Source organism: Babylonia areolata, chromosome 3 (genome assembly GCF_041734735.1).
Source record: "Babylonia areolata isolate BAREFJ2019XMU chromosome 3, ASM4173473v1, whole genome shotgun sequence".
NCBI lineage: Eukaryota > Metazoa > Mollusca > Gastropoda > Neogastropoda > Buccinidae > Babylonia > Babylonia areolata.
Window position 1 is genome coordinate 49,366,879 of NC_134878.1, and position 27,125 is coordinate 49,394,003.

The following is a 27,125-nucleotide window of genomic DNA, read 5'->3' on the forward strand; positions in this document are numbered from 1 at the left end:
GCTTCGTTCGAAAATATAATATCTAAACATGCTTTTCAGTTTTAAAGGGCGATAAATTGCGGTATTCGCAGTGAGAACACTGTTTAAATCATATTATTCTGATGTATCTTGGGTATTCAAAAAATCTTTAAGGGCACTTAAAAATTCTTTTTAAGTCCGCGGTAAAGGAGACGTGGCTATCGCCGCAATCACACTGCAACATTTAGCCGTTTTCTCTGGATCTAGATAGATGTACAGGTTTCAGTTAGTTACAACCGGTTGACACGGTCGATTCAATTTCTCTTTTATGTTCATTCTAATTTTATAGTTTTAAAGTTGATATGAAAATTGAGTATTTTGTTAAACTAATAACACGTAGAGCCAAGTACAAGTACTTCTAAACGTCTTATGAAACGAAAAGGACTTCATTTTGAGAAAAGTCAAGACTGGAAATTTTTACGTTTCATCAGTTCAAGGGTATTAACTCATATGGTTTATTATTTTTAACTGTGAATTCCGACTGATTCTGTGGATATTTTTATGGCAATTTGGGGCATAATCCAGTAAGTGATGAGGCGTTCACAAATCTTTCTCTGAATAAATATTTTAACGGTCTCCTTCTCCAACTTTCCATCACCTGTTATCGTGTATTGTCCATTGAATATAGGATTGAACGGGCAGGTCAACAACTTGAAACAAAATGGCGTCGTTCGTGTTCGTGAAGAATATGAGCACGCGGTTTGAATGTGTATGAATATGTGTACGCAATTGATTTTTGCCCATGACCTTCAGGGCTCAGCCAGTAGATATATAAAGTCCACTCGTCGTATTGATTTTAGTATTTTCCGAAAAAGACCACTTGGGCGAATGAACATAGTGAAAGCCCTGTACACTGAGAGTAAAGCACACAAGCTTTTTTATGTATTGAGTATAATTTCAAAATGTAATATTTAAGATGAGAAAGATCAGTTTAAAGCAAATTAAGTCCCCTAGCATTAATACAGATTAATTTCCCTTTTTACTATCTGCACCAACACGTTTCCAAAATAAATATAACTTGCATGCTTAGCAAAAGAAGTTCCTGTTTGAGCAAAAAATGATAACAATGACTGCTCTTGTTGTTGTGTCAGAATATCAGATCAAAGTGCCAAGTTTAGAGAATAAAAAATATATAAATATAACAGTAAATGCAGTTTGCATATAATGTGGCTTTTTTGTGTGTGTGCCCATCCCAGAGGTGCAATATTGTTTTAAACAAGATGACTGGAAAGAACTGATTTTTTCCTATTTTTATGCCTAATTTGGCGTCAGCTGACAAAGTATTTGCAGAGAAAATGGCAATGTTAAAGTTTACCACGGACGGACACACACACACACACACACACACACACACACACACACACACACAGAGAGACAACCGAACACCGGGTTAAAACACAGACTCACTTTGTTTACACAAGTGAGTCAAAAATCGATTTTGGAGACAAATATTTTTTAGGAACATATCTATTTCGTAACTGATCATAATTGGGACATTCCATTATAAAATGAAACTCATCCCCTATCACTGACATGTTACAAACCTTACAAAGCCATAACTCTCGTGGCATGCCTTTGCGTCTCCCTGTTTCTATTTCCAGCTTATGATTACTACTTCGAAATCTGAAGAAGCTGATAACGTAATTACACACACACACACACACAAACTCATATATATGCGTGAACAGTTACTTTCCGAGGCCTCACCAGTAGTTGTCTTTTTCACCTATCTTTGTCAAATAACACTCATGGCTAAAAGACGCTACTGAAACTGAAGAAGAGGCAACAACCGCAGCAGCAACCACAAGAACAACAACCACTCACACACACACACACACACACACACACTGACGGACACACACACGAACGGGGGAGTATCGATACGCTCCCAAGTGTGATTGCACCGCACGGTTTGAGGGAACTTGTAAAAAGCAAACCGCTGTTTTTCAGTGCTACCATTCCTGAATACAGTGCTTCCTAAATCACTCAGACTACGACATTAGTCTGTTCTACGTGTGTTTCATTCTTATACGTTTTACGTTTAAAATCGTGAAACGGGTGTACTGGAATAAAAATTGTGGGGCTGTACCCCGTCGAGAGGGGGTATAAGGCGTTCCAAACCCGGATGATAGGTGGGAGGAAACCTAAGTGGGTCAATTCTATTTTTAGATCAGTGCATTAACTCTCATACAACAGACACGTACGTGTGCCAGTGCCCTTCTCAACATCTACCACTTCTGATGCACTATCTTAAGTCAGCAGGTGACAGACCAGACAGGTGTTCGAGCTGCTAAGCTGTTCAGGAAAGTCGATCAGTTACTAGTAGGGACTGTTCGGTAAGTGCCTCACTGCACTGAGTCTCAGTCACGCTTTGATAATATTATGCACGCTGGAGTGCCAGTTTGGCGATTCGTGTTCTTGTGTAATCACTGACTCTTTTTCATGGAATTTAAAGCTTGCCTTTAGCACTTTGAGTTTGAATGTGTCCATGTTGGCTGTTTTCACTATTGGTTAGTCCACGAAGGGCAGCCAGTTTCTGTGCTTGCAATGATTCGCCTGATTAGCTTAGTTAAATTAGCCGATCGAGTTTTCATCGTTCAACTGATATACCCACATTGTACTTCTAGATCCTTATCCCAACACCAGTTTTCCTTTCAGAGTTAAGCAAACTTATATATTCTCCGGCAGATCGAGTCTGTACCAACATTCCACTTCTGCCACCCCTCCGTCGGGAATATCGACCTCAGTTGGGAGAAAAGGGAGGCCAGCCGCGTACCAGCAGGCCGCCATCTTGCTGGAAGCTACTGCGTGCCGCGAATGCCTCGCCCTTTCTCACTGAGTCTCTCTAATTAAAGTTGGCAAATCTGTTGTGGCTGAAAATTACCTTGGTTTTAATGTATACAAACAGCTGTACAAGAGACAAAGGGAGAAAGAAATTGATTACTCAGCTGCTGTAATATGTTAACTACGACGAAAATTTATAGGAGGGAGGGGGGGGCAAAGAGAGAAAAAGAGATTAAGGCGATTACACACACGCGCGCGCGCGCGCGCGCGAGGCACACACACACACACACACACACACACACACACACTGTTTTGGGCTGTTGTTTTCTTGGGGGTTTTTTTCGTTTTTGTTTTGTTTTGTTTTTGTTTTTATTTTTGTTGTTGTTGTTTGTTGTTTTTTTGTGGGACGTGCAACCTCCTCGCTAATTTTTCCCACCTCCTTTTTTCCTTCTTTCTTTTTTTTCTTTTTTTTTCCTGTCACACACACACACACACTGACGCTGTTTTTATTTTTTTGGTGTCTGTGGGGCCTCCAATTTCCTATTTTTCCCACTTTGTTTTTTTCCTTTACCTTGTTTTCTGGTTTTCTTTCTTTCTTTTTTTTCTTTCTTTTTTCGTTTTCTTTTTTCTGTTCTTTTCTGATTCTTTTTTTTTAAGTCTTCTTTTGTTTTCTTTCCTTTTACACACATTTACTGATACACAGTACTTTGTCCGCTTGTTTTTCTATTGATGGGCAACATTTCTCGACTTAAGAGTACGATTTGCTGCATGAGACAAAGTTTAAAAAAAAAGTATTACTCCATTTTATTTCTTATTTATTCATCTTTAAGAAAATATATATTTATTCAATTATTTATTCATTTATCTATTTAATTTTATTTCATCCTTATTGATCATTATTATTATCATTATGTATTTTATTTCATTTTTATTTTCATTTTCTATTTTCATTATTTTTTTTACTATTCTTTTCTTTTTTTTTGATATTCTTTTATTCCTCCTTTTTTTTTTCTCTCAGTCACTTTTTTATTCTCTCAAGGCCTGACAAAGCGCATTGGGTTACGGTGCTGGTCAGGCATCTGCTTAGCAGATGTGTTGTAGCGTGTATGGATTTGTCCGAAAACAGTGACGCCTCCTTGACCTACTGATACTGATATTCATACTGTCTAAGACAACTAGTTATTGCTTTAATTAGTATCATCATCATCATTATTATCATCATTATCATTATTATTGTTGTTGTTGTTATTATTATGATTATTATTCTTGTTGTTGTTGGTATCATCATCATTATCATCAGTCATCATTATTATCAATTGTTATTATCATTATCAACTTCATTAATATTATAATCATTATTATTAGTCGTTATCATTCTATTATTATTATTGTTGTTGTTGTTGTTGTTGTTATTCTTATTATTATTATGGTCTAGACTAAGACACACACACACACACACACACACACACACACACACACACACACACACACACAGACACACACACACAAACACACACACACACAAACACACACACACACACACACACACACACACACACACATATGTCAAAGATAAAAGATAGTTTGTTTGCTTTTTTTAAAACAAATATTACTCATTCCCATGCCTATCATCGCAAGTTTATTGCCAAAAAACAATCAAATATTTCGCTGAAAATGTCTCAGTACACTCTACTACTGTCAAGTAGTGAAATGTACGCTGCCAGCCTCTAGTAACTAAGATGGAGGACCGGCTGTCGCGCGCGGCCCCCGCGACCTGTTTATATTATCGCGGTTACCACTCGTTCCCACTCAGCTAAGTGGTCTCGAAGCACATACATTATGGTGGAAAAAAAAAAGAAGGGGGCAAAAACATGATTTGTAAGATAACATCCAAATGTATTGGAACGCACGATTATCTTTGATTTTTATTTTCCACTTTCAGTGACCTATATTGCTTATCGAAATCTCACCTTCAGAATCAATGTCCGAATATCATTATATCAACAAGAGAAATTAAGTATGGTGATGTCTTTGTAGTACGCACAATTTCAGGAATAGTACTTGTTTCCTTTACTTTTTGTCTTTAGTATGTCTTTAGGGGGGTGCGGGGCGGAGTTATATGTGTGCAATATCACAAAACCGTATGGCAAAAAAGCCCGTGTTTATTCACTGGAACGTTTAGTGACCCCTTTATAGCATCTGCAAAAAATTAGCCGCCGATAACTTGACAAGTTAGAGAGAGAGAGAGACACACAGAGAGAGAGAGAGAGATATTTAAAGAAGAGCTGTGTGACTTTGAATTACTGATGCGTGAGAAAAGTAGCAGAATGATTAAGACGCGTATTTGCAAATAGAGTGTCTGTGAGGGTCTGGGTTTGAATCCAAGTCTTGCTCTTCAGTTCTCCCAAGTTTGACTGAAAAATCAAACTGAGTGTCTGGTAAGTTGAATGAGATGATAGATTGAAGTCCCAGTTTGCAGCACACACTTGTTGTACTGAAAAACTGAGAACCCATGGAAACGGGCAATAAGTGTTGTCCTCTGGTAATTCTGTATATATATATGCATGCACTGACTCAAAGCCTGACTAACGCATTAGGTTTTGTTGCTGGTCAGGTATGTGCCTGATACACGTGGTAAATCGTCAGTATATGGATTTGTCCGAACGCAGTGATGATTTCTTGAGAAACTTAAATTGATGAAGCAGTCACGTAGGTGTGAGTATGTGTGTGTGTGCGCGAGCGTGCATGAATGTCAGTTCACACACACGTACACATATATGTAATTCCAGGATTATCGATACATTTTGTCTTTACCGAGATTAGGTGGTGAGGGGGTTTTATCAGCGTGATATCACTGAACTATGCCAAAGTGAAAATCAGTCAAATTCAAAGCCTGAGTGTGATATTCATTGGAACTTAAGTGATCCATTTTCAACCAAATATATAGGTCACTGCAGCACCCAACATTTGATTGTGATAATGAGGTCGTTCTCGTGAAACTGGTGACTCAAATTGTATCTTTTGTATTGGATATCTCAGTTTGGTTAAGTTCTCTTTGCGATCATGCATCTCTGCAGAGTGCTGTAATTCACCAGTTTGGAGAGGCTGTAAGCTCAGTGTATACCCATTTAAGCCTACCGTCCCATTTTTGGGACTATAACAAAACACAAATGCATATGTATGTATATATATATATATATATATATATATATATATTGTGACTCAGCTGATGCAGGCTATTCGGGGGAAATCGCCTGGCTCCAGGTATTATGTTTTAATTTAAGAGTACAATCACTTTTCAGTAGGAGTGGGGCCCGCCATTTGCGAAAAAAAATCTTAAAACAGAAACGGCATCTTGACCAAAAAAATAAAAAAATAAAAAATAAAAAAAGTAAATAAATAAAAAATAAGGATGCCATTTCATTTCGAAATTTGATTTGATTTTTTAAACCAGTAATTATTTATGTGCATACTAATGGTGCTTTGTTGTTTTGTTTGTTTGTTTCTACCAAGAAAATTGTATTCTACTACAGAAAAGTCCATCATTTTGTTCATCTTTGTTCAGGTGTGCATTCGTAGAAAGACTGAAAACCCCTACCCATTCGTGCCCATGTACTGTCCCATTAATGTGACGTACTAATTTTATCCTCCAAATGAGAAATTTCTAAGTTTCAACAAAAATAAGAGTAAGATGTGTTCATTGCAGACTACATAGGCCTAACCTACAAAATCGTGTACAGTATTTGTAAGCTGAAAAACAAAACGGGCATTTAAATTGAGTGCATGTGTGACGTAAGACGCAGACGCCATCCAAGGAGATATCAGTTTACTGACATGGATTAAGGTGCCTGGAAGAGAATCAGACTTTGCTCAGTTTTCAAGCATACTATACTTCGTTTTTTCGTGTGTGGATACTACCTTTTTTATGTTTGTTTGTTTTCTTCTGTTCTCAACATTTGCAACATTTCATTGAGAAGGTGAGTTGCAAGGGTTTTAAATCGTGGGCCTCTCATTATAAATATGCTTACCATTGTTTTGGTGCGCACACGGCAACATCTCCGATTTGTTTACGAAAGGTTTTTACAAGTCACAGATATTCTTTATGATTTCAGGATACTGATCGAAATTAGCTGACTCTCTGCTGCATAGGGAACACTTTTGCATCCTAAGTTCAGCTCCAGGAATTTAGGGTGCTAAAGTAAGACCTAGTTATCTAGCGGAAAATGCCATATGTACTACGATACCTACAATTGCACTATGTAAACAAAATTGCTCCTCGATCCTAAATTGAGAGACTGTCTCCACTACAACTCCCGTTCTCACTCACTCCGATCTGCCACGGCTGATTCACTACGCCTACACAACTCCTGATTTGAACAGTTGATACTGCCGCTAAATTTCAAGACACAAACTCAAACAACTTGCATGACCCTTTGGCCAATAATAGGTAGTTAAACTCAACTGGCATGAATTATAATATCGGTCACTGCTCTATCCCTGTCTCTGATCCTAACTCCACTTGGAAAAACGAGCTCCCATTCTCTTCAGGAAAAGCCTGTACCTCCAGCTCCTTTACGTCCGACCTAAACTTAAAGTTTATTTTAAAAATGACGTCTATTTTTTGTTACCAAACATACTTCTGCACGTCTGTGCAAGCTTTGTTTTCTTTTTTCTTTTTTCTTTTTTATCATTCCTGACTTAAATTCACCTTTTTAAGCTAACTGTTCTTTAGCAGGTGTGTGAATGATAAATTAGTATTAGTTATAGTGCTTTGTTCATCTTTTTATTTCTTAAATTTATTCACCCTTGTGAGGTTTTTGTGTGTATGTTTGTGAAGTCTTAGTACATGAAAATGGTGCATTCTGTTTCTTTCTTTTTTTAATTTTTATTTTTATTTACAAACAAGATTTATCACTTTATAAATACCAGAGACAGTTTAATAATTAGGCTTACAAGAAAAAACTTTTTAAAATTTCAAAATGTTTGGCACATAATAGTTGCAGTGACATGTACTGATGTAGAACATATTGCCATGAAATGAGAGAGAAAAAAAATAAAGAAAGAAAGGTGACTTGTACATATAGATGTGGTGACTCATAGCCACAGTGACATATTATATCCTACGACCCCCCATATACAATGTAAGGTGTGTGACGTGGTCGTGGTTATACATAGAGTCTTAGTGACATAATAGAACCTGACTGAAGGTGGCTTACAGACTTGGTGGCACATTGACTCCTCTCCTAGAGCTATAAGCAACAGCGATCCTATTTAAATCACAAACACTATTTTATGCATGAATGAGTTGTTTTTAATCACAGGTATCAGCTGTGTGGCCTTTCCACCAAGAGGCACAATGCCGATGTTTCTGCACGGACATGGCCATCACCATCTGGCTGGCAGAGTCTCTGATTGCCTGGAGGACATTCAGCCTGGCTTGACTCACAAAGTTAGTCGACTTTGATTTTTTTTTTTTTTTTCAAATTCAAGACTTTTATTGTCTGCTTTGAGCGATTAAATTAAAACAGAAAATTTCTTTGAGATAAAGAGGAGCTTTTGTGGGTAAAGGGGCATGAGTGAATGTTGTGGGGGGGGGGGGGGTGGGTGGGTGTATGCGTGTGTATATGTGTGTGCATAAAAAAAAAATATGAAGAAAATGGAGATGTACATAGAAAGGATTGATTCAAACTGTGCAGTCAGCAACCTGTTACTACTAAATTACAACACCATTTAAGTAAATTACGAATTTAAAAAAATCAATACAATGATATCTGTAGCTTAAGTCATACTACAGGAACACTCCAACTGAATGATGTAACAGTTGGGATCCACCAATTCAGTGTGTGTGTTTGAGAGAGAGAGAGAGAGAGAGAGAGAGAGAGAGAGAGAGAGAGTACATATATGTATGTGTATGTATATGTGTGTGTGTGCTCATGCATGCACTTTGTGCATATGTATGGACAGGTTGTGGGAGGAGTGGTGATTGGTGCTGCCTTGTCCTATGTGGCGGTGCGAGGTTATCGTTACTACCGTGCCCGGCAGATAGGGAAGGAGAGAGGTCTGGATGCCAGGAAGGCGTGTCAGAAGCTGAAGGACTACTTGAACCAGCAGGAGGTGATTGATAAACTGTGTGATGGTGTGTGCATGTGGTTTTGTGTTTGTGTGTGGAGGAGGAACAATCATTATTAATTATGATATGGAGGTTCTGCCATATAACTATTATGCAGAAATACCAATGTGTAACCTCAAGGTTAAAAAAAAAAGATGGAATTTACTTGATATGTTTTAATTATTTGACTTGATGTAAAAGAGCCTGTCTGTGGCGGCTGTTGGGCCACCAGCAAAATGAGAGCTGTAGGATCAGTGGTTTCTCCATTGCAGCGGGAATTCATTTACAGCTTAGTCTTTTATGAAGGACTATGACTCTCAGACTAGAAGGTTAGATCGCACTGGGTCTAAGTGTTGCAGTCTTGGGGGCTAGCTGACCCTTGGGAACTATCCCAATGCCAACTGTCCAAAAGCCATCTTGGCCAAGAGAAGAGAGTGGGAATGTAACTTTGGCAAGACTTTCTCCACGATAATGAAATTCTAGCCCAGATGGTCTGGACAGCAGTTGCATCTTCTGCTGTTCCTATGGTCATAGTTGGACATGACTATCATACATGCATGTCTACAAACTTACATTATTAAGTAAATGATCATGGAATCATCATCTGAAGTCCACCCCTCCACCCCCCCCCCCCAACTTTTAGATATATATATATATATATATATATATATATATATATACATACATACATATATATACTTTTGCGAGTGGGTTAAATTCATTGAATGTGTGTCACTCTTTAGAAATATGCAAAATGGTGTGCAAGGATTAGTGAATTAATACAGCATGTTCCTGTTTTTTTGTGTGTGTTTTTTTGTTTGTTTGTTTTTAACATTGGTGCAGTAAAATCTCTCTCTTTTTTTGCCTTCGTTTCATATTGGTGACTGTAAAGATCTAGTAAATAAAATCATTGATTTTTTACATTTGATTGTTATCCTTTGAAACTGAGATAAGAAATAAACATGAAAAGGTAGGAGAAGAGGAGGAAGGAATTCTGTGGTTTGTTTGGGATGGAGGGTGGAATCAAGTATGAATATTTATTACTGAAATATATGGAAACACAATTTAAATTTTAAGAAAGTTGCTGAACTTTGTAAAAAGAAATCTTTAATTTAACAAGATGTGTGTGTGTGTGTGTGTGTGTGTGTGTGTGTGTGTGTGTGTGTGTGTGTGTGTGTGTGTGTGTGTGTGTGTGTGTGTGTGTGTGTGTGTAAATTTGTCTTTGTATGTTGTGTGTATGTGTTTTTTTCTTGTGTGTTTGAGTATGTGTGTGCATGGGTGTATGCATGCATAGGTGTGTGTGTGTGTGTGTGTGTGTGTGTGTGTGTGTGTGTGTGTGTGAGAGTGTGTTTGTTTTTATTGATTTTATTTTAGTTGATAACTTATATGTGGTGTGCACACAGTTTTAAAGATACTTCTTTGTGACATTCTTGTGACTTGCCACAGTTGAATCAAGAAGAAGATGCCATGATAGTCAGCCTAGGCATGGACGACTTGAAGGCCAAACTCCAGAGAGGCCGGCTGAAGGCAGTGGAGGTTTTGAGAGCTTACCAAAGAAAGGTAATTTTTTTTAAAGTGTATTTGTTATACCTGTACTGATTTCTGAAATTTTGAGTATGCTTGCCAAAAAACAACAACAACATAAAAGCCTGCATGAATGCAGAAAAAGAAGAATATTTGGCACACATTTACATTTTTGTTTGTGTGTGGATGCATTTTCGAATGTTCCAAAAATCTTGACACTAACACATGCAATTCATGTGTAAAGGTCAGTATGACCTTAGAGGAAAATAAATGCAGATTAACAACTCTTCAATCACAGAAGAAAAAGAAGAAGAAAAAAAGATTTTAGGGGCGATGTAGGGGTGGGGGCGGGGGAGGGGGGGGGGAAGAGGGCGGGGGGCATTTGAACTCTTTCTAAGGGAAAGAGCCTGTTGTTGTTTCTGATATAACTGCAGTTTCATTTCCTGTGGACACTGCAGATATTTCAACAATGGCAGTGAACGTATTTCCAATAGTAAGTGATCTGGAGACACCCCATACTTTTTATCTCTGTTTTCATTTGTGCAAGACCAAAAAAAAAAAAAAAAAAAAAAAAAAAAAAAACAACAACAACCCCCCCCCCAAAAAAAAACCCACCTCAAAGCTTCCAGTCAAGGATAATATTTACAACAGGAAGAAAGCAAGGCAAGGAAATATGTTGTTGAACTTGAAATGTAGTAATGGCAAATAGATAATTTATCTCTGCACGATTCACGCAGGAGTATCTGTATATCATATATATATATATATATATATATATATATATATATATATATATATATATATATATATATATATATATATATATATGTAGAGAGATAGAGGGAAAGAGAGAGGAAGCACTATTCCAGGGCATCTGACAGAAATCAACTTTTTGAAATTGTTTATGTTTAAATATTATTTTTCATGTAAACTTTATGTGTCTTGCATTTGATACAGAATGCTATTTTTCCGTTAAAACTTTATCCCCACACCAAAATTACTTGTGGTGTGAATGACACAATTAAAAAAAAAATTTCTTGTTGATTAGAAATTATAGACACTAGAGAGGCAAGGACAGGAATATTCACTTGCGCTGATCTATCAGAATCTGTGCCTTCCCTGATTGTACACATTGCCCTGATTCCAGTCAATTTTTCTTGGTCAGCCTTTCGAAAACACAGCCACCTGTAATGATTATTGCTGGTCTGTGTTTGCATGGGGTTGTTTATAGTAGAATTAATCCTTACACCTTTGTGCATTATGTATATATGTGTGTCATGAATCCTATTTTGTATGTGTGTGTGTGTGTGTGTGTGTGTGTGTGTGTGTGTGTGTGTGTGTGTGTGTGTGTGGACATGTTATTTTTAGTTCATACATGTCTTGTATACAGTCCTTTTTGTAGTTTTTATGATTGTTCCTGCTTTCATTTCTTACCCACAGGCTCTGGAAGTCCATGACCGATTGAACTGCATCACTGAACCTATAGTTGAGGCAGAGGTAAGAGTCAGATGCAGTGTCAGAATGACAGATATTGGAACTTAGAAGGGTAAGAATGTTACTCATCAGTGGATGTGTATGTGACTAAACACGACTCGACTCGACACGATTCAACATGATTCAACTTTGAGTCAGTTCAATGTTTCATGCAGGCAGTTTTAGGATGAAGCAGTTGGAGCGAGGAAAATGCTTGATCATGCCAGCCTGGATTGCATGAATCAGCATCCTCTTCAGCTTGCTGCTGGACATTTTCAGTCCTTGCTGTTGATCTGTAACCCAGCTGATGTCAGACGCCACTGACCCTCCCCACTCCCACCCCCTTCCCCGCATCTTTCATGTACATGTGTGTGAGTGAGGTTGTTTATGCAGTTTTCATTTCCTCAGTTTAATGTTGAACTCCAGTGCTTGTTACGGCCTTTTTTTTTAAGTGCAGTATGTTTTCTGTTGGCCTTATTCAGCATATAAGGTGCTTTGACAGAATTGGGTAGGTGCTGGACTTCTGTTCCAGTGTTCACCAGTAATCAAGATTCGAGACCCTGTTTCGGCAAGTTGTTATGTCCATAGGAATGACACAATACTCCAGTTTTCCTCACTTCACCCAGGTGTGAATGGGTACCTGAATTATTGGGGAAGGTTAAAACGGCAGAAGGCACCTTCCTGTGCTGAGCCCTAGACACAGTGGATATGAATGCACTGCCCCAATGACCATAAAAGGTCCTGGAACTTGGTGGCCTTAATTCAGCTTGGGCATCAACCTGTTTCACCCACTTCCCCGCATCTTTCTCACCCAGGTTGGCAATGGCAGGGGTGAGCCATGTGATGATCAACAGCCTGCCGGTGACAGCTGTTTGATACTCAGTTGGCTTCATGGTCTCACCATCCCAGAGGGGCTCTGTCATTCCTAGCCAGCCTCGAAGATCATGACAATGTGAACCCTGAACCTATGAAACTGAAATGTGTGTGTGTGTGTGTGTGTGTGTGTGTGTGTGTGTGTGTGTGTGTGTGTGTGTGTGTGTGTGTGTGTGTGTGTGTGTGTGAGGTTGTTTATGCAGTTTTCATTTCCCCAGTTTAATGTTGAACTCCAGTGCTTGTTACATATACAGCCTTTTGAAAATGCAGTTATGTTTTCTGTTGGCCTTATTCAGCTTGCAAGGTGCTGTGACAGATTTTTTTTCTCAAGGCCTGACTATGCGCGTTGGGTTACGCTGCTGGTCAGGCATCTGCTTGGCAGATGTGGTGTAGCGTATGTGGATTTGACCGAACGCAGTGGCGCTTTCCTGAGCTACTGATACTGATACTGAACCAGCGTGCACCAATAATCAAGGTTTGAGACCTGGTTTCAGCAAGGTTTTATGTCCATAGGAAAGGCACTATATGCTCCAATTTTCCTCACTTCACCAGTTGCCGTGGCGAAGTGGTTAGCGTCGCGGACTGACGGCTGTGAGGATGTGGGTTTGAATCCCAGCGGAGGTGGGTTTTTTGGCCCGCGACCGGCTCCTATCCAGAGCTGAGTGTGCTCTGGGCTTAAATGGGGAGACCACACAGTCAAGTATCATCCACTTCACGGATGCGTCTTTCTGTGCTTTACTCTAATATCCTTACCAACACTGCAAGTGTCTGTATCTCTCGGGCCTGGTTGATGCTGGGATATCATTATGAAAGGAAGTGTAGAGTACAGCCTTGTCACGTAGTCCCAAACCAAAATGGACCTCCATAGCAACATCATCACCATCATCATCATCCACCTCCTCCTTCATCATTACCAGTATAAACAAAAAAGTCCCAATGTTTGTGGCCTTTCATGCCCTGCTGTCATGGTGACCTTAGTTTCGATACCCCTACACTTCCGTGCTTGGGGTGTGTCTTGTCAAGGTCTTCGGTGTTGGCGGATTCATGGGGGACTCGGTGCCGTTAGAGGGACGTGGTGGCGGTCTCCAAGCTGGGAGGGACGCTCGCTCTGTCTTGCTCTGCGACTAAGTCATTATTGTCGTCAGTAGGGGGCTTAGTAGGTGGTGTCCTAAGTAAGTTAAATCAGAACAGGCACCACTGAACACCACCGAAGTGACTCAGCAGCAGTGGAGGGTCTCCTCTGGTGTGTGGCCTCCTGGCGACCTAACATCGATGGTTCCCTGCGGACTGCTGACGCTGGGAAAGTGATGGATGAACCCGGGTGTGGCCGTGTATGGGTGACTCGGAATGAGCGGCGTGGGAGTCATGCCACTGAAACGGGGCAGATGACGGGGCAGCAGCAAAAAAAAAAAAAAAAAAAAAAAAAAAAAAAAATCTCACTTCACCCAGGTGTGAATGGGTACCTGAATTATTGGGGACGGTTAAAACGGCAGAAGGAGAGGACTGGGCCTCACCTTCCTATACTGAGCCCTAGACACAGTGGATATGAATGCACTGCCCCAATGATCATAAAAGGTCCTGGAACTTGGTGGCCTTAATTCAGCTTGGGCATCAACCTGTTTCAGGATGGAAAATGGAATTCACCACTCTGCGATGGAGGTATTTCTCCTTTCCGTGGATTTCAATTACAATCAGAGAGGTATAGGTTTCCTCCATGGACCTTCTTGTTATTTGTATTCATCTACGATGTTACTGTTTTAAAAATGGAAGTTGTATTTATTACAAGTACTTTTAGTCACAGCAGATTTCTTTGTGTGAAGTTGGGGCTGCTCTCTCTGGGAAGAGCACTTGACCACAGTGCAGCACTACCCTTTTTTTCTGTCTGCAAGTGTGTTTGATTTACTGTCAGAGTAGATTTTTCTACACAGTTTTGTCAGGGACGACCCTTTTGTTGTCAAAAGCATGCTGTATACAGGACCTCATTTATAACCTCATCCCACCACCGCTCTAAGGTCTTGTGAAGGGGGAAGTAAAAATCATGGTCTGTATGTGGAATTGGAACCTGTAGACACTAGTTTGGGTGCATTACCATTCGACCACCACTCCAAGGATTGTTACTGTGTTGTGAAAGGTGGACTGCATTTTGGTACTGAGGGGTGGTGTGTTCGTACCACTGTGTAAACAATAGGAACAGTTCAACACCGTGAAGTAGGCTTACGTAGGCTTGATTTGACAAGGCAGATCATTGACATGTTCCAGATTTATCACGTCAGCATGTGCCGCCATTTTCCCCTGATAATAGCAAGGGCGCTAAGCCTAGACAACAACAAAAGTTATGGTTATTTTGTAGTTGTCTTCCTTTTCGGCGTATTTACGAAGACTAACAGCATTTCTAAACAACCACTGCAGGCAATGGCCAAGCAGTTGGATCAGCTGAGACCTGAGCAGCGTGGACCTCTGCATGGAATTCCTGTCAGCATCAAGGAAAGTATCTTGATCAAGGTCAGTGACTCTGCTTCCTTGAGGTGTGTGTGTGTGTCACTGTGTGTGTGTGTGTGTGTGTGTGTGTGTGTGTGTGTGTGTGTGTGTGTAGGCGCACATGCGAGAGTGTTATTTGCAGGCAGAAAGAATAGGTATTTTTCATTTGGTGAACAAAAGTTTGGTTTCAAAACAAACAAAAAACCGACCTCTCCTGCCACATGATTACATTTTTTACAGTAGTTTAATTCTGGGTAAAACCATGCATCATTTTGTGTGCATTGCAAAATGAACATATTAGAGAGAAGGGGAGAGCATTGAGTTGTGGAGGGGTGGGTATGAGATGGGCAGTTGCGCAGAACAATGTGTATAAGTGTATTTTTTATGATTATATTTTAACTTTCTTAACTCTTCTTTATTCATTCATATTTCACTTTTGCACAAGTTGAACAATGAATTTATGTACCTGTTTACAGCCAAGAAAACCAGCCGCGAGTCTAAAACAAAGGTTTGCAATCCAAACAGAGAATGCGTTTGATTTTGTTATGTGATCATTGTTGACAGGGATACGACTGTACTGTGGGATTCACCCCTCTTGTAGGGAAGCTTGCAGACCAGGATGCTGATATTGTGCAGGTATACGTGTTTCAGTGTTGGCATCTTTGTTGTGAAAGATGGAGAATGAATGTGAAAGTGAAGAGAATGATGACCACTCAAACTGTCCTGTATGGAAAGAAGAGATGTTATTAACCCGAAGAAAACTTTTAAAAAAAAGAAAAAAAAGAGGAAAGCAGCTGGTCCTGATGTTTAAAAAAAAGAAAGAAAGAAAGCGAACTGATAGTAATTGAAAAAAAAGTGCTTGTTTCTGATGGACTGAGTACAGTGACATGATTACAATTAAGGGAAAGATTCAAGAGTTTTTGTTGTCAAAACATGTGTGGTATTGAACTTTACTGTATTGTGCTGATTTTGCATTGCATTTGTTTGGATTTGTTATGTTGTAAAGCTAGGGGACTTGAGTGGGGACTGCATTGCATTTGTTTGGATTTATTGCATTGTAAAGATAGGGGGACTTGAATGGAAACTGTAATATTGCATTTGTTTGGCTTTATTGTGTTGTAACGATAGGGGGACTTGAATGGGAACTGTACTGCATTTGTTTGGATTTATTGCACCATAAAGACAGGGAGACGAGTGGGAACTGTACTGCATTTGTTTGGATTTATTGTGTTGTACTGATGGGGGGGACTTGAATGGGAACCACAGACAATGCACAAATAACAGATGTGTGTCAATCAGCGTTTTGTTTCAGCTTTTGAAGAGTCTTGGCGCTGTGCCGTTTGTCCGCACTAACTTTCCCCATGGCCTGCTGTCGTGAGTTACATACAAAAAACCATGTGCTCTGATAACTTCAGACTGTGGTTTCTTCTTCTTCTTTTTTATCGTATTTATTGACATGAATGAAATTGCAATTATTGACCAAATGCTAACAGTATTAGGCAAAAACCAAAATGATTTTACTCAATTTTTTTGTTGTATTACTAATATCTCTGATAGCTTCAATCAATCTGTCAGTCAGTAATTTGCTCAGATAGTTTATCTATTTGTGTGTGTTTTTGATCCTTGCCAACCTTCAGTGTCAGTGTTGCTGATAATGTCATAGTTACTGTTGCTGGTATAATTCAGTATTCATATGTTTTCAGCACTGTCAGTTTGTTGTCAGAAACTCCAGATGGCTTGTGTAGTTGTGAAGAAAGCAGAAAAAGTTTGTGGGCAGATAGGGACTTTAAAAGTAGGGGAAGGGTATCTGACTGAGGGGAAGTAAAAAAAGAAGGAAGGAAGAAATAGATTTGTAGGATTGGGTTGGGCAGGGCAGGGCAAGGCAAGGCAAGGCAAGGCAAAGCAAGGCAAGCAGTTTATTTCCTGTGGGGAGTGGTTGAGTGAGGATGGAGGGGGGGGGGTGATGGGACAGTGGGGGTGGGGAAAAGATGGATGGCATATAAGTGTATAAGAGAAGGGGACAATTTTGTTTTGGGATGTCAAGTTTTTCCTGATTATGTATATATTGTCTCATTGATCGTATCTCTTTTTTCTTTAATGTCTAAATGGATAAAATATAAAGTAAAGAAAATGTAGGGGCTGGGAACTATCTGAACTGAGATCTGTGTGTGTGTGTGTGTGTGTGTGTGTGTGTGTGTGTGTGTGTGTGTGTGTGTGTGCATTTTAAAAACATTGAAGTTTAGAGTTATACTATGGTAATTCTTATGTGTTTGAAAGCAGATAATATATTTTGTGTGTGCTCACTTTAAGAAAAAAAAGAAGGCAAACTGATGAACCCCTCTGAAAAAAAACAACCCAGACAACACAACAAAGCCCTCATTTAATGTCTGCGCAGATACGCTTGCTCCAATCCCATGTTTGGTCGAACCTCCAATCCCTACTGCCTGGAGCGAGGTCCTGGGGGGTCGTCTGGGGGAGAGGGGGCACTGCTGGGTGCAGGTGGCTCCATCATCGGCATTGGCTCCGACATTGGTGGCAGCGTTCGCATCCCGGCCACCTTCTGTGGGGCTTACAGCCTGAAATCTACAGCTGAGAGAGCCCTGTGAGTTGGTGGAGGATATGTTTACATGGTGTGTTCATTGTTATCATGTTAACTGGTAGCAGCTTTCGCATGCCGGCTTCCTTCTGTGGGGCTTACAGCCTCAAAGCTACAGTGGAATGTTCCCCGCTGTGAGTTGGTGGGGGATTTGCTTACATGGTGTGTTGACTGGTTTTTTTGTTTGTATGTTATGTTTGTTTGGTTTCTAATGACCTGTTTCTGTTTACACTGCTGCTCTGTTTCTTTCCAGTCATCATTTGGATAGTCGTGCATGCAGGTGAATTTGGTAGTTGTTTCTCTGTCTTTCTCTCTCTCTATTTCTGTATCTGCTCTCTTCTTTTTTTCGTCCTCTCTACTCCTTTCTGTCACTCACTCACTTGCTCACTCTGTCATTGTTATTTTCATTTATTTTATTTTATTTTATCTTATTTATTGTTGTTTTTTTTATATATACTGTTGATGTTTTCGTGACTGTGAGAAAATGACTTCCAACTTGGGTGAAAAGAGAGCGGAAAATTGACCATCGTTCGTTTATTTATTTATAGCCTGTTCATTTAAGATGATGATATTAGACTGAAAATTAACCACTCGCCCTTTTTTGTTGGTCTTTTCCCATTACCACTTTCTCATTTTCTACCACAAGCGTAACCTGGCCAGTGAGCAGCAAGTATGTCTATGTTTCTTTCAAAGTACTCGGGTATTACGAAGATGAAAAAAACAACAACAAAAAGTAAAAAACTTTGCAGGAAGTGATGCTTGACTTATTGTGGCACATGACAATAACAAACTAGGAGGATTGTGTTGGTTGTCTTGTGCAAAGTCATTTAAGATGAAAGTTAATTCAATGTCTATCCTCTCTTCTGCTGTTGGCAGAATCTTTTGCATCCCCCAAAGTCAACAGAGGTAAACAGGGTTGGAGAGCTGTAGCTGTACAAACCTGGAATTCACTGCCCCTTTTTTCAGTGCGTCACAGTCCCTCACTTTTGTTAGTTACAACAAATCCTGAACCATTTCTTTTCAAGCAGTTCCTGCAGAATCAGGGCACTCCACTCCATATCTGTATTCTCTGGATCTACATCCATTTCTTCCAGTGTGTCAGTGTGTGTGTGTGTGTGTGTACGTGTGTTTGTGTACGTGCGTGTGTGTGTGTGTGTGTGTGTGTGGGTGTGCGCGCTTTTGTGCTTTGTGAGTGTCAGATTGGCATTGTATTATATATATGTTTTATCATCATTATCACTATTATTGTAATTATTATCTCTTTTTATAATGTATATCGATTTTTTAATACATTAATTTTTTTTTTTAATTCCTCTTCTCTCATCCATCCATTCCACAAATCCTGCATTCATTCGTCAACCTTTTGTGCTCGCTGTACAGAATTACCTGCAAATGAACAGGCAACGAGGAAAGAAAGGTGTCTTGGAAACATGCAACAGACAATATTGGCAATGACATATTTCTTAAAATACAGAAATACAAGTAATGTGACAGATGTCTTCACAGTCTTTTAACTCACTCAGTACGGCCAGTCCTCTCTTCTCCTCTACACAGACCCCTCGGATGTCCAGTAGGTGTCTCAATGACCCAACCTTTAGCTTCCGTCGTCAGAATTGTGGTATTCTTTGTCAACATTCATCTCTTCAGTATGAGAGCCTTCCGCTTGCAATATTTTGATGGTGGTAATTGGGGTGAAACGCTGTTAACGTCAGTCGTCTCTTTCGCCGTTCGTATGGAGAGAGTAAAAAAATGTTTAAGCAATGTACCAGGATTTTTTTTTTTTAACTGTGCAGCTCTTTCTTCAAGCAAGTGAGTCACATTTATGGATATTGAACAAATATGGCGGTCAGTGATAACAGTAACAATACCAAATTGTAGGCTATATAATCTGCGAAACGAGCAAGATACAGAGGTGTACACATATATCGTTTGACAACTTGCACAGCTCATCGTGAGCATGTGAAAACGGAGAGTTACCGCTCTCATGAGACACATAACCCGGACATGAATACCTTGACCTTACAAGCTTTGGCTTCTTGAAGACATGAACAGAAAGCACTCAAGAGACAATCTATACCAATAGAAAGGGTCCAAAGAAAGGCAACTAAATTATTAAAAGAATGCAAAAATATGAGTTACCAACAAAGACTTATATACTTAAATCTACACTCAATAAAAGGTACAAGATTTAGAGGAGATTTGATCGAAACTTTTAACATATTAAATAACATAAATGATGCAAGACATATCTTTATAAAGTCGGATTATGGTAGTACATGGAACTCAGTAAAGAAAATATGTTTAGAACACTGCAACACCAACCTTAGAAAAAAAATCATTGGCTAACCGAAATGCACAAATATGGAATGCACTACCAACTGAAGTTAAACTTGCACAAAATACTAACATGTTCAAAAATCTCCTTGACACCAGTACCATTTTAAAAGTGGGTTTTTTTTTCGATTATGAAGAATGAAAACAAAACAAAGTTTCTTGTAGAAGCGTACTTGCGTACCCCGCATAAAATAAAAGGAAACAAGTGAAGATGAAGATTCGATGGGGACATAAAAAAGGCCCAGATTTCTAAGCAGATGACCTGCCATTTCCTATAGTCATTCTACTACTACTACTACCACTACTACCGTGATAAAACTGGCGCCATTTTGCTTGCGGCACACCCTGCATCAAAACGCACATCACGTGGACTAAACAGTCTACACACATTAGCCGTTCTCTCTCTCTCTCTCTCTCTCTCTCTCTCTCTCTCTCTCTCTCAGTGCATGTTGCGGAAATGTTTAACTCCAAGCACATGCCTGTTGAACTGACAGTAAATTATGATAAAAAGATTATTGTTAAACCAGTAGTAACGTACACAGAAAAAATTGTTTGGGATGGAGATAAGGAACAACAGTTTTTTTTTACTTCATACATAGTGACCAGCTTCAGTACACTCTGAACAAAGCAACAACAAATCTGGCAATGTCGGTTGATGAGGCAGTGAAGTGTTTCAATGAGGGACTTCTTAAGGCAACAAAATGTATTATAAAGAGGATAAAGAATAGTCCCAAACAAAACACTTGGTTTGACTTTGAATGCAGAACTGCTTTAAAAAAAAGAGTTGATACGGTTGTGGAGAATGTTCACACGTTGCAAGATTAAAAAAGTTAAAAGCCAGTATAGACTTAGGTATGTCCTTAGAAGGAAGTCATACAGAGTTTTGTTCAGTAAAAAAAAAAGAAAACTTTCAAAGAACATAACTATAACTTAAAACATAACTCAAAAGTCAAATCAGATTCTAATCAGTTTTGGAGAGAAGTGAAAACTCTTCGTGGAAAAGCCCATTGTAGACCAAACATTACGGACCAAGAGTGGTTAAATCATTTTCAGTCCGTATTTAAAACGAACAAAAACATTACGGAAATTTCTGGCGTCATATTTGAAGACAACCAATATCATGTAGAGGAGCTAGATAAAGCAATTGACAACAGATAAAATAATAAACGCTGTTCGTTCTCTGAAATGGAATAAAGCTTCAGGCTCTGATAACATTTTGACTGAAATGTTAAAACAGTCTTTAAATCAGATTATGCCTTTTCTTTTGCATTTGGTCAACCACATATTTGATACACAGCAATATCCAAATGTGTGGTATGACGCTATCATCATGCCTCTGCATAAGGCTGGTGATACTGACAATCCTAGTAATTATCGGGGAGTATCTTTGATCAGTATACTAGGGAAAGTTTTTGCAAAAGTATTGAACAGCCGGTTGGTAAAATGGGCTGAAGACAATGAAAAAATCGCCGAAGAACAAAGTGGATTTAGGTCTGGGTATTCTACATCAGATAACATTTTTGTTTTGTATGCCATTGTACAAAGATACCTCTTGGAAAGTTCTGAGAAACTGTATATTTGTTTTGTTGATTTTAGAAAGGCATTCGATACAATCAGTAGAAATATTCTGTGGAATGTACTTCAAAAAGGAGGTATTGGAAGCAAAATGCTAAAGATGTTGCAGACCATGTATTGCAGAGTGAGATCATGTGTGAGATGCCCAGACAGTCTTACAGATTTTTTCAAGTGTGAAACAGGGGTTAGACAAGGCTGTGTAATCTCTCCCACATTATCCTCAATTTTACAAACGAACTGGCAACAGCAATTGCCCAGAATGGACGATATAGTGTGCAGTTAACACCCGAGATAATCCAGATCTTGATCTTGTTATTTGCCGATGTTATTTATTACTGTCCAGCTGGTCTTCAAAATCAAATTAATTTTCTAAAACAATATGCTGATAACTTTTCCCTGGAACTTAATCTTGAGAAAACGAAAATCATTGTATTCAGGAAAGGAGGGTTCTTGGGTGTAAATGAAAAATGGAAATATGTTAATGCAGACATCAATGTGGTAAATAGTTACAAGTATTTAGGGTTACATTTTACAACTAAATTATCCCTGACATGTGCTGTGGAAGAGCTTGCCACTAAAGTCAAAATCAGAACAAGTCAACTACTCAGATGTCTTTGGAAGTAGGAGATGTACCCAGGGAGGTCTAAAAAAAAAGTTTGATACCCAGGTTGCTCCTGTTCTATTATATGGCACAGAAATTTGGGGCTACCAACAGATTGATATCATTTAAAAGATACATATGTTTGCATGTAAAACATACTTAAATGTTGGAATGTAGACAACAAACAATATGGTACTTGGAGAACTTGGCCACTATCCGATGCATGTGTCAGCAGCCAAAAGATGCATACGCTTCTAGCTTAAAGTGTGCAACATGCCAGAGGAAAGACTGCCCAGAAAGGCCTATAACATGTTAAACCATTTACAAGAGTTGGGCAAAAGACATGGGCGTTTTATATCAGGCAGTTGTTATGTGTCAATGGATTTGGAGATGTGTGGCAACAGCAGAATGATAACATGAGATGTTTCCTCTTAACACTCAACAAAGACTGAGTGATCAATAGACTACTATTGAATCCACTCTGAATTGTACAGTACTTTTAAGCAAACGCTTCAAACTGAAAAATAATTGGACTATAACATGCTTAAATGTTACAAAGATGCATACACAAAATTCAGACTTGTTATTTCATCCATCAATATACATAAACTACGCTACAGAAAGGATGTAACACCTAGACATTTATTATGCCGTGTTTGTAAACAACTGATCGAAGACGAATCCCATGTGCTGTTTCATTGTAAAACATACGATATTTTAAGGACAGATGTAAATATTATTCTAAAAGCAAATAGAAATGTTTCATATGTGATGTCATGTGATGATGAGTTATCTGTTTTTCAGTTGTCAAGGTTTTTGTACAAAGTGTTTCAGAAAAGGTCATAGTTAAAAGCAGAAGATTGATTGGTAATAATCGAGGATGATAAATCAAAATCTGAAGTCGGGAAGTCATGATGAAAGAAAAATGTAAAGGGTAACTGGTTCATTGAGTTATAACTCAACCCCTCGGTTGTTTGTTATCTATATGTACAGGAATAATCCGAAGTAAGAAGCCTTCCATTTTGTGCGAAATTGAATTGATTGATAGATGTGTTCTAACCCCTTGAGATGAACATTTGGTTTATTCAATAAAAATGTCATGTCATGTCATGTCATCTCTCTCTCTCTCTCTCTCTCTCTCTCTCTCTCTCTCTCTCTCTCTCTTTCTCTCCCCCCCCTTCCCCCTCCCTCTTTGTCACTCTTTCCCCTTAATATATTTAAATATAATTATAAGGAAATTTTTTCTTTTCTTTTTTACATAGCCTTTTTGTTAAGACAGTTATACTTCACTTTCAGGAACAAGGGACACCTTGCTCTGTTAAAAGGACAAGCAGCAGGTAAGCAATTATTGTAGATAGATAGACAGATAGATAGGTAGGTAGGTAGATATACAGACAGACAGATAGACAGAAATACTGACTGACTGACTACTTTGATACATAGATAGATACACACAGAGATAGATGCATACATAGATAGATAGTTAACATATTTTTTCCCAAGAGAAATATTTGGTGGAGGATGGAAAATGTTTATCCCATATATTATTTCTGTTTGATTTTAAGTATATTACCAAAGCATGGATATATAAGCATATCAGCAAGTAAGAAAACAAACAACAATTTTATTTAACTTTAAGATATGTGGTTGGTGAACGGCAGGTTTTACATGAAAAGTTTGCTTTCAATTTCAATTGGCCTTTGGGCACACGGAGTGATGGCCTAGAGGTAACGCGTCTGCATAGGAAGCAAGAGAATCTGAGCGCGTTGGTTCGAATCACGGCTCAACCGCCGATATTTTCTCCCCCTCCACTAGACCTTGAGTGGTGGTCTGTACGCTAGTCATTCGGATGAGACGATAAACCGAGGTCCTGTGTGCAGCATGCACTCAGCGCACGTAAAAGAACCCACGGCAACAAAAGGGTTGTTCCTGGTAAAATTATGTGGAAAAATCCACTTCGATAGGAAAAACAAATAAAAAAGCTGCACGCAGAAACAAAATACGAAAAATGGGTGGCGCTGTAGTGTAGCGACACGCTCTCCCTGGGGAGAGCAGCCCGAATTTCACACAGAGAAATCTGTTGTGATAAAAGAAATACAAATACGAAATACCTATCTTGCGCACACACACACACAAACTGACATACACACACGCGCATGCACACACACATGCACATGCACACACACACACACACACACACACACACGTGATATTTTATTTCATGATTGTTACTATTTATAATTTTATTGATATCATAATTGTTTGGTGCTTGTTTCGTTTGACATGGTTGGACCGGTGTTGTGATCCAATGTTCACATATTGTTATTGTGTCCTCTGCACTCTAGAAGGGGCAAAAAGGATTAGATTTGTTTGATGTCTTTGAATCTGTGTCACACCAGTGCATGGGTCCATTCAGCCGATGGCGAGGGACATGGCTGGCCTGATACAGCTGACACGGGGACTCTACACTCAGCACAAGATGCATGACATCGACTCCACTGTCCCTCCAATTTCCTTCAGAGATGAGGTGATGGTCTTGCTACTTGGACAGTGGCTTAGACTGGTTCTTTGTTGTGTTTTGCACTACAGTTTTCCACTTTCACACACACACACACTGTGTGTGTGTGTGTGTGTGTGTGTGTGTGTGTGTGTGTGTGTGTGTGTGTGTGTGTAGCAGAATGGTTAAGACACTACTAATGCAGTGTCCGTGAGGGTCTGGGTTTGAATCCTGGAGTCACCTTTTCTACCAAGTTTGATTGGTAAATCAGACTTGGTGCTCTGAGGAAGAACCCTTGGCAAAGTAAGTGTAAATGTAGTGAGTGTGACAGTCCCTGGCAAAATTCCGTAGAAGAACTCCACCCTGAGAGGTTCACAAATATATATGTGCTTGCATGAATTAAAGTCTAACTCAGTGCGCTGAGTTATGCTGCTGCTGGTCGGGCATCTGCTCAGCAGATCTGGTGTAGCGTATATGGATTTGTCCAAACAAAATGACACCCTCTTGAGAAACTGAAACTCTGTGTGTATGTGTGTGTGTGTGTGTGTGTGTGTGTGTGTGTGTGTGTGTGTGTGTGTGTGTGTGTGTGTTTGTGTGTGTGTGTGTGTGTGTGTGTGTGTGTGTGTGTGTGTGTGTGTTCGTGTGTATGGATCATACCAATAACATTTCAGTGGAGCTTACAGCCTAAATAGCAGAGTAAAATCACAATCAAATGACTTTCAAAAGCTCCCAGCAAAGGGTGAAACTGAGTCAGTGTATAGTCATAATAGTCCACTAAGTGACACCATGTTTTCTTACTTTCTTTCTATTAGTGGATGAGCAATCAACTTAGATTATAGATTAGGTGTCAGAAAAATCCTCAAGATTGTGTGCAGAAATATAATCATGTTCTGCATTAATCACATCATGAGAAAAACTGGAAAGACGTAAAGACGTAGCCTTTTTCAGCTTTTTCAAGGGCAGTGAATTTATATCCAGTGCTGAACCAATTCTGCCATGGCACCCCTGATGAAGAGAAAGTTGAGAACTCAAACTGGCAATCTTTGAAATGGATCAAACTGATGAAGAATCAGACAGTAAGAAAGGTACAAACAGAAAATGCGTTATTGTTATGATGTTGTTGGGTGTATTTTAGCCCCTCATTTGCTGCTGACGATACGCTTACCTGTGAAGGGCTGTCACCTCACTGAGACAACACACAGAGCGTACAGGATGTAGGTCATCACTGGGTTTTTTTTTTTAATTTGTTACTCTTGATAATACATTGCTTTTATTTTAGAAAATATCACTTTCACCACTTGAAAAGTACCAAAAAAAATGCCACAATTGCCCTTTAGCTTCACGCTATGCTGATCTCATTTCACCATGGCTCAGCAGTTAAGGGGTTAAATGAACAAAGCATCATGCTGACCATTGTGCCAGTCCAGGGAGGAAGGTGGCAGAATGGTTATGACGCTTATCGACCAATGCAGTGTCCATGAGGGTCTGTGTTTGAACCCGGGACTCACCCTTTCACCCAAGAGTGACTGGAAAATCAAACTGAGCATCAAGTCATGTATGAGACAGTAAACTGAGGTCCCATGTGGAGCATGCACTTGCTGCACTGAAAAAGAACCATTGTTAGCTTAAGTGTTGCCCTCTGGCTAATTCCACAGAAGAAATCCACTGACTCTGAGAGGTACACAAATATATATGCATGCGCTCAGGGCCCAACTAAGCGCTTAGGGTTATGCTGTTGGTCAGGCATCTGCAGGACAGTTCAGTTCAGTTACTCAAGGAGGCGTCACTGTGTTTGCTACACTGCATCTGCTAAGCAGATGCCTGACCAGCAGCGTGACCCAGCGCGCTAAGTCAGGCCTTGAGAGCAGATGTAGTGTAGCGCACATGGATTTGTCAGAGTGCAGTGACACCTTGAGAAACTGAAGCTGAAACTGATCATTCACCTGTTGGTTCCGGACAGGTGTTTGAGCACAAAGGGCCGCTGCGCATCGGGTTCTACACCTCCATTGAAGGCATGCCCGCACACCCCACCTGTGTTCGTGCTGTTCTGGAGGCCAAGGCTGCTCTGGAACAAAAGGGCCACCAGGTAAATGATCATAATACTGATAACAAAACATTAATTGAAATACATGCAAACTGATTTTCACACCTTCCAGGCAGGAGGCTTGTGGCTTTAACAATAAAATTTCTACATACATGCATACACTTGCCTTTGAGTTTGACATACTGTAATACAGACAAGCATGTGAATATACAAGCATGC

General features: G+C 39.5%; 1 protein-coding gene across 1 annotated transcript in view; it reads left to right on the plus strand.

Annotated features, from left to right (window-relative positions):
* The first annotated feature begins 2,189 nt into the window (after positions 1 to 2,189).
* LOC143280063 (fatty-acid amide hydrolase 1-like) overlaps positions 2,190 to 27,125 on the plus strand; it is a 34,209-nt gene continuing 9,273 nt past the window's right edge. Inside the window, exons 1-12 of the mRNA XM_076584559.1 lie at positions 2,190 to 2,354; positions 8,124 to 8,251; positions 8,767 to 8,916; positions 10,358 to 10,471; positions 11,876 to 11,932; positions 15,191 to 15,283; positions 15,824 to 15,895; positions 16,572 to 16,633; positions 17,655 to 17,861; positions 23,662 to 23,702; positions 24,765 to 24,892; positions 26,823 to 26,948. Of these exons, the coding sequence (XP_076440674.1) occupies positions 8,159 to 8,251; positions 8,767 to 8,916; positions 10,358 to 10,471; positions 11,876 to 11,932; positions 15,191 to 15,283; positions 15,824 to 15,895; positions 16,572 to 16,633; positions 17,655 to 17,861; positions 23,662 to 23,702; positions 24,765 to 24,892; positions 26,823 to 26,948 (1,143 nt within the window). The 5' untranslated portion in view covers positions 2,190 to 2,354; positions 8,124 to 8,158. The remainder of the gene's footprint in view (positions 2,355 to 8,123; positions 8,252 to 8,766; positions 8,917 to 10,357; positions 10,472 to 11,875; positions 11,933 to 15,190; positions 15,284 to 15,823; positions 15,896 to 16,571; positions 16,634 to 17,654; positions 17,862 to 23,661; positions 23,703 to 24,764; positions 24,893 to 26,822; positions 26,949 to 27,125) is intronic.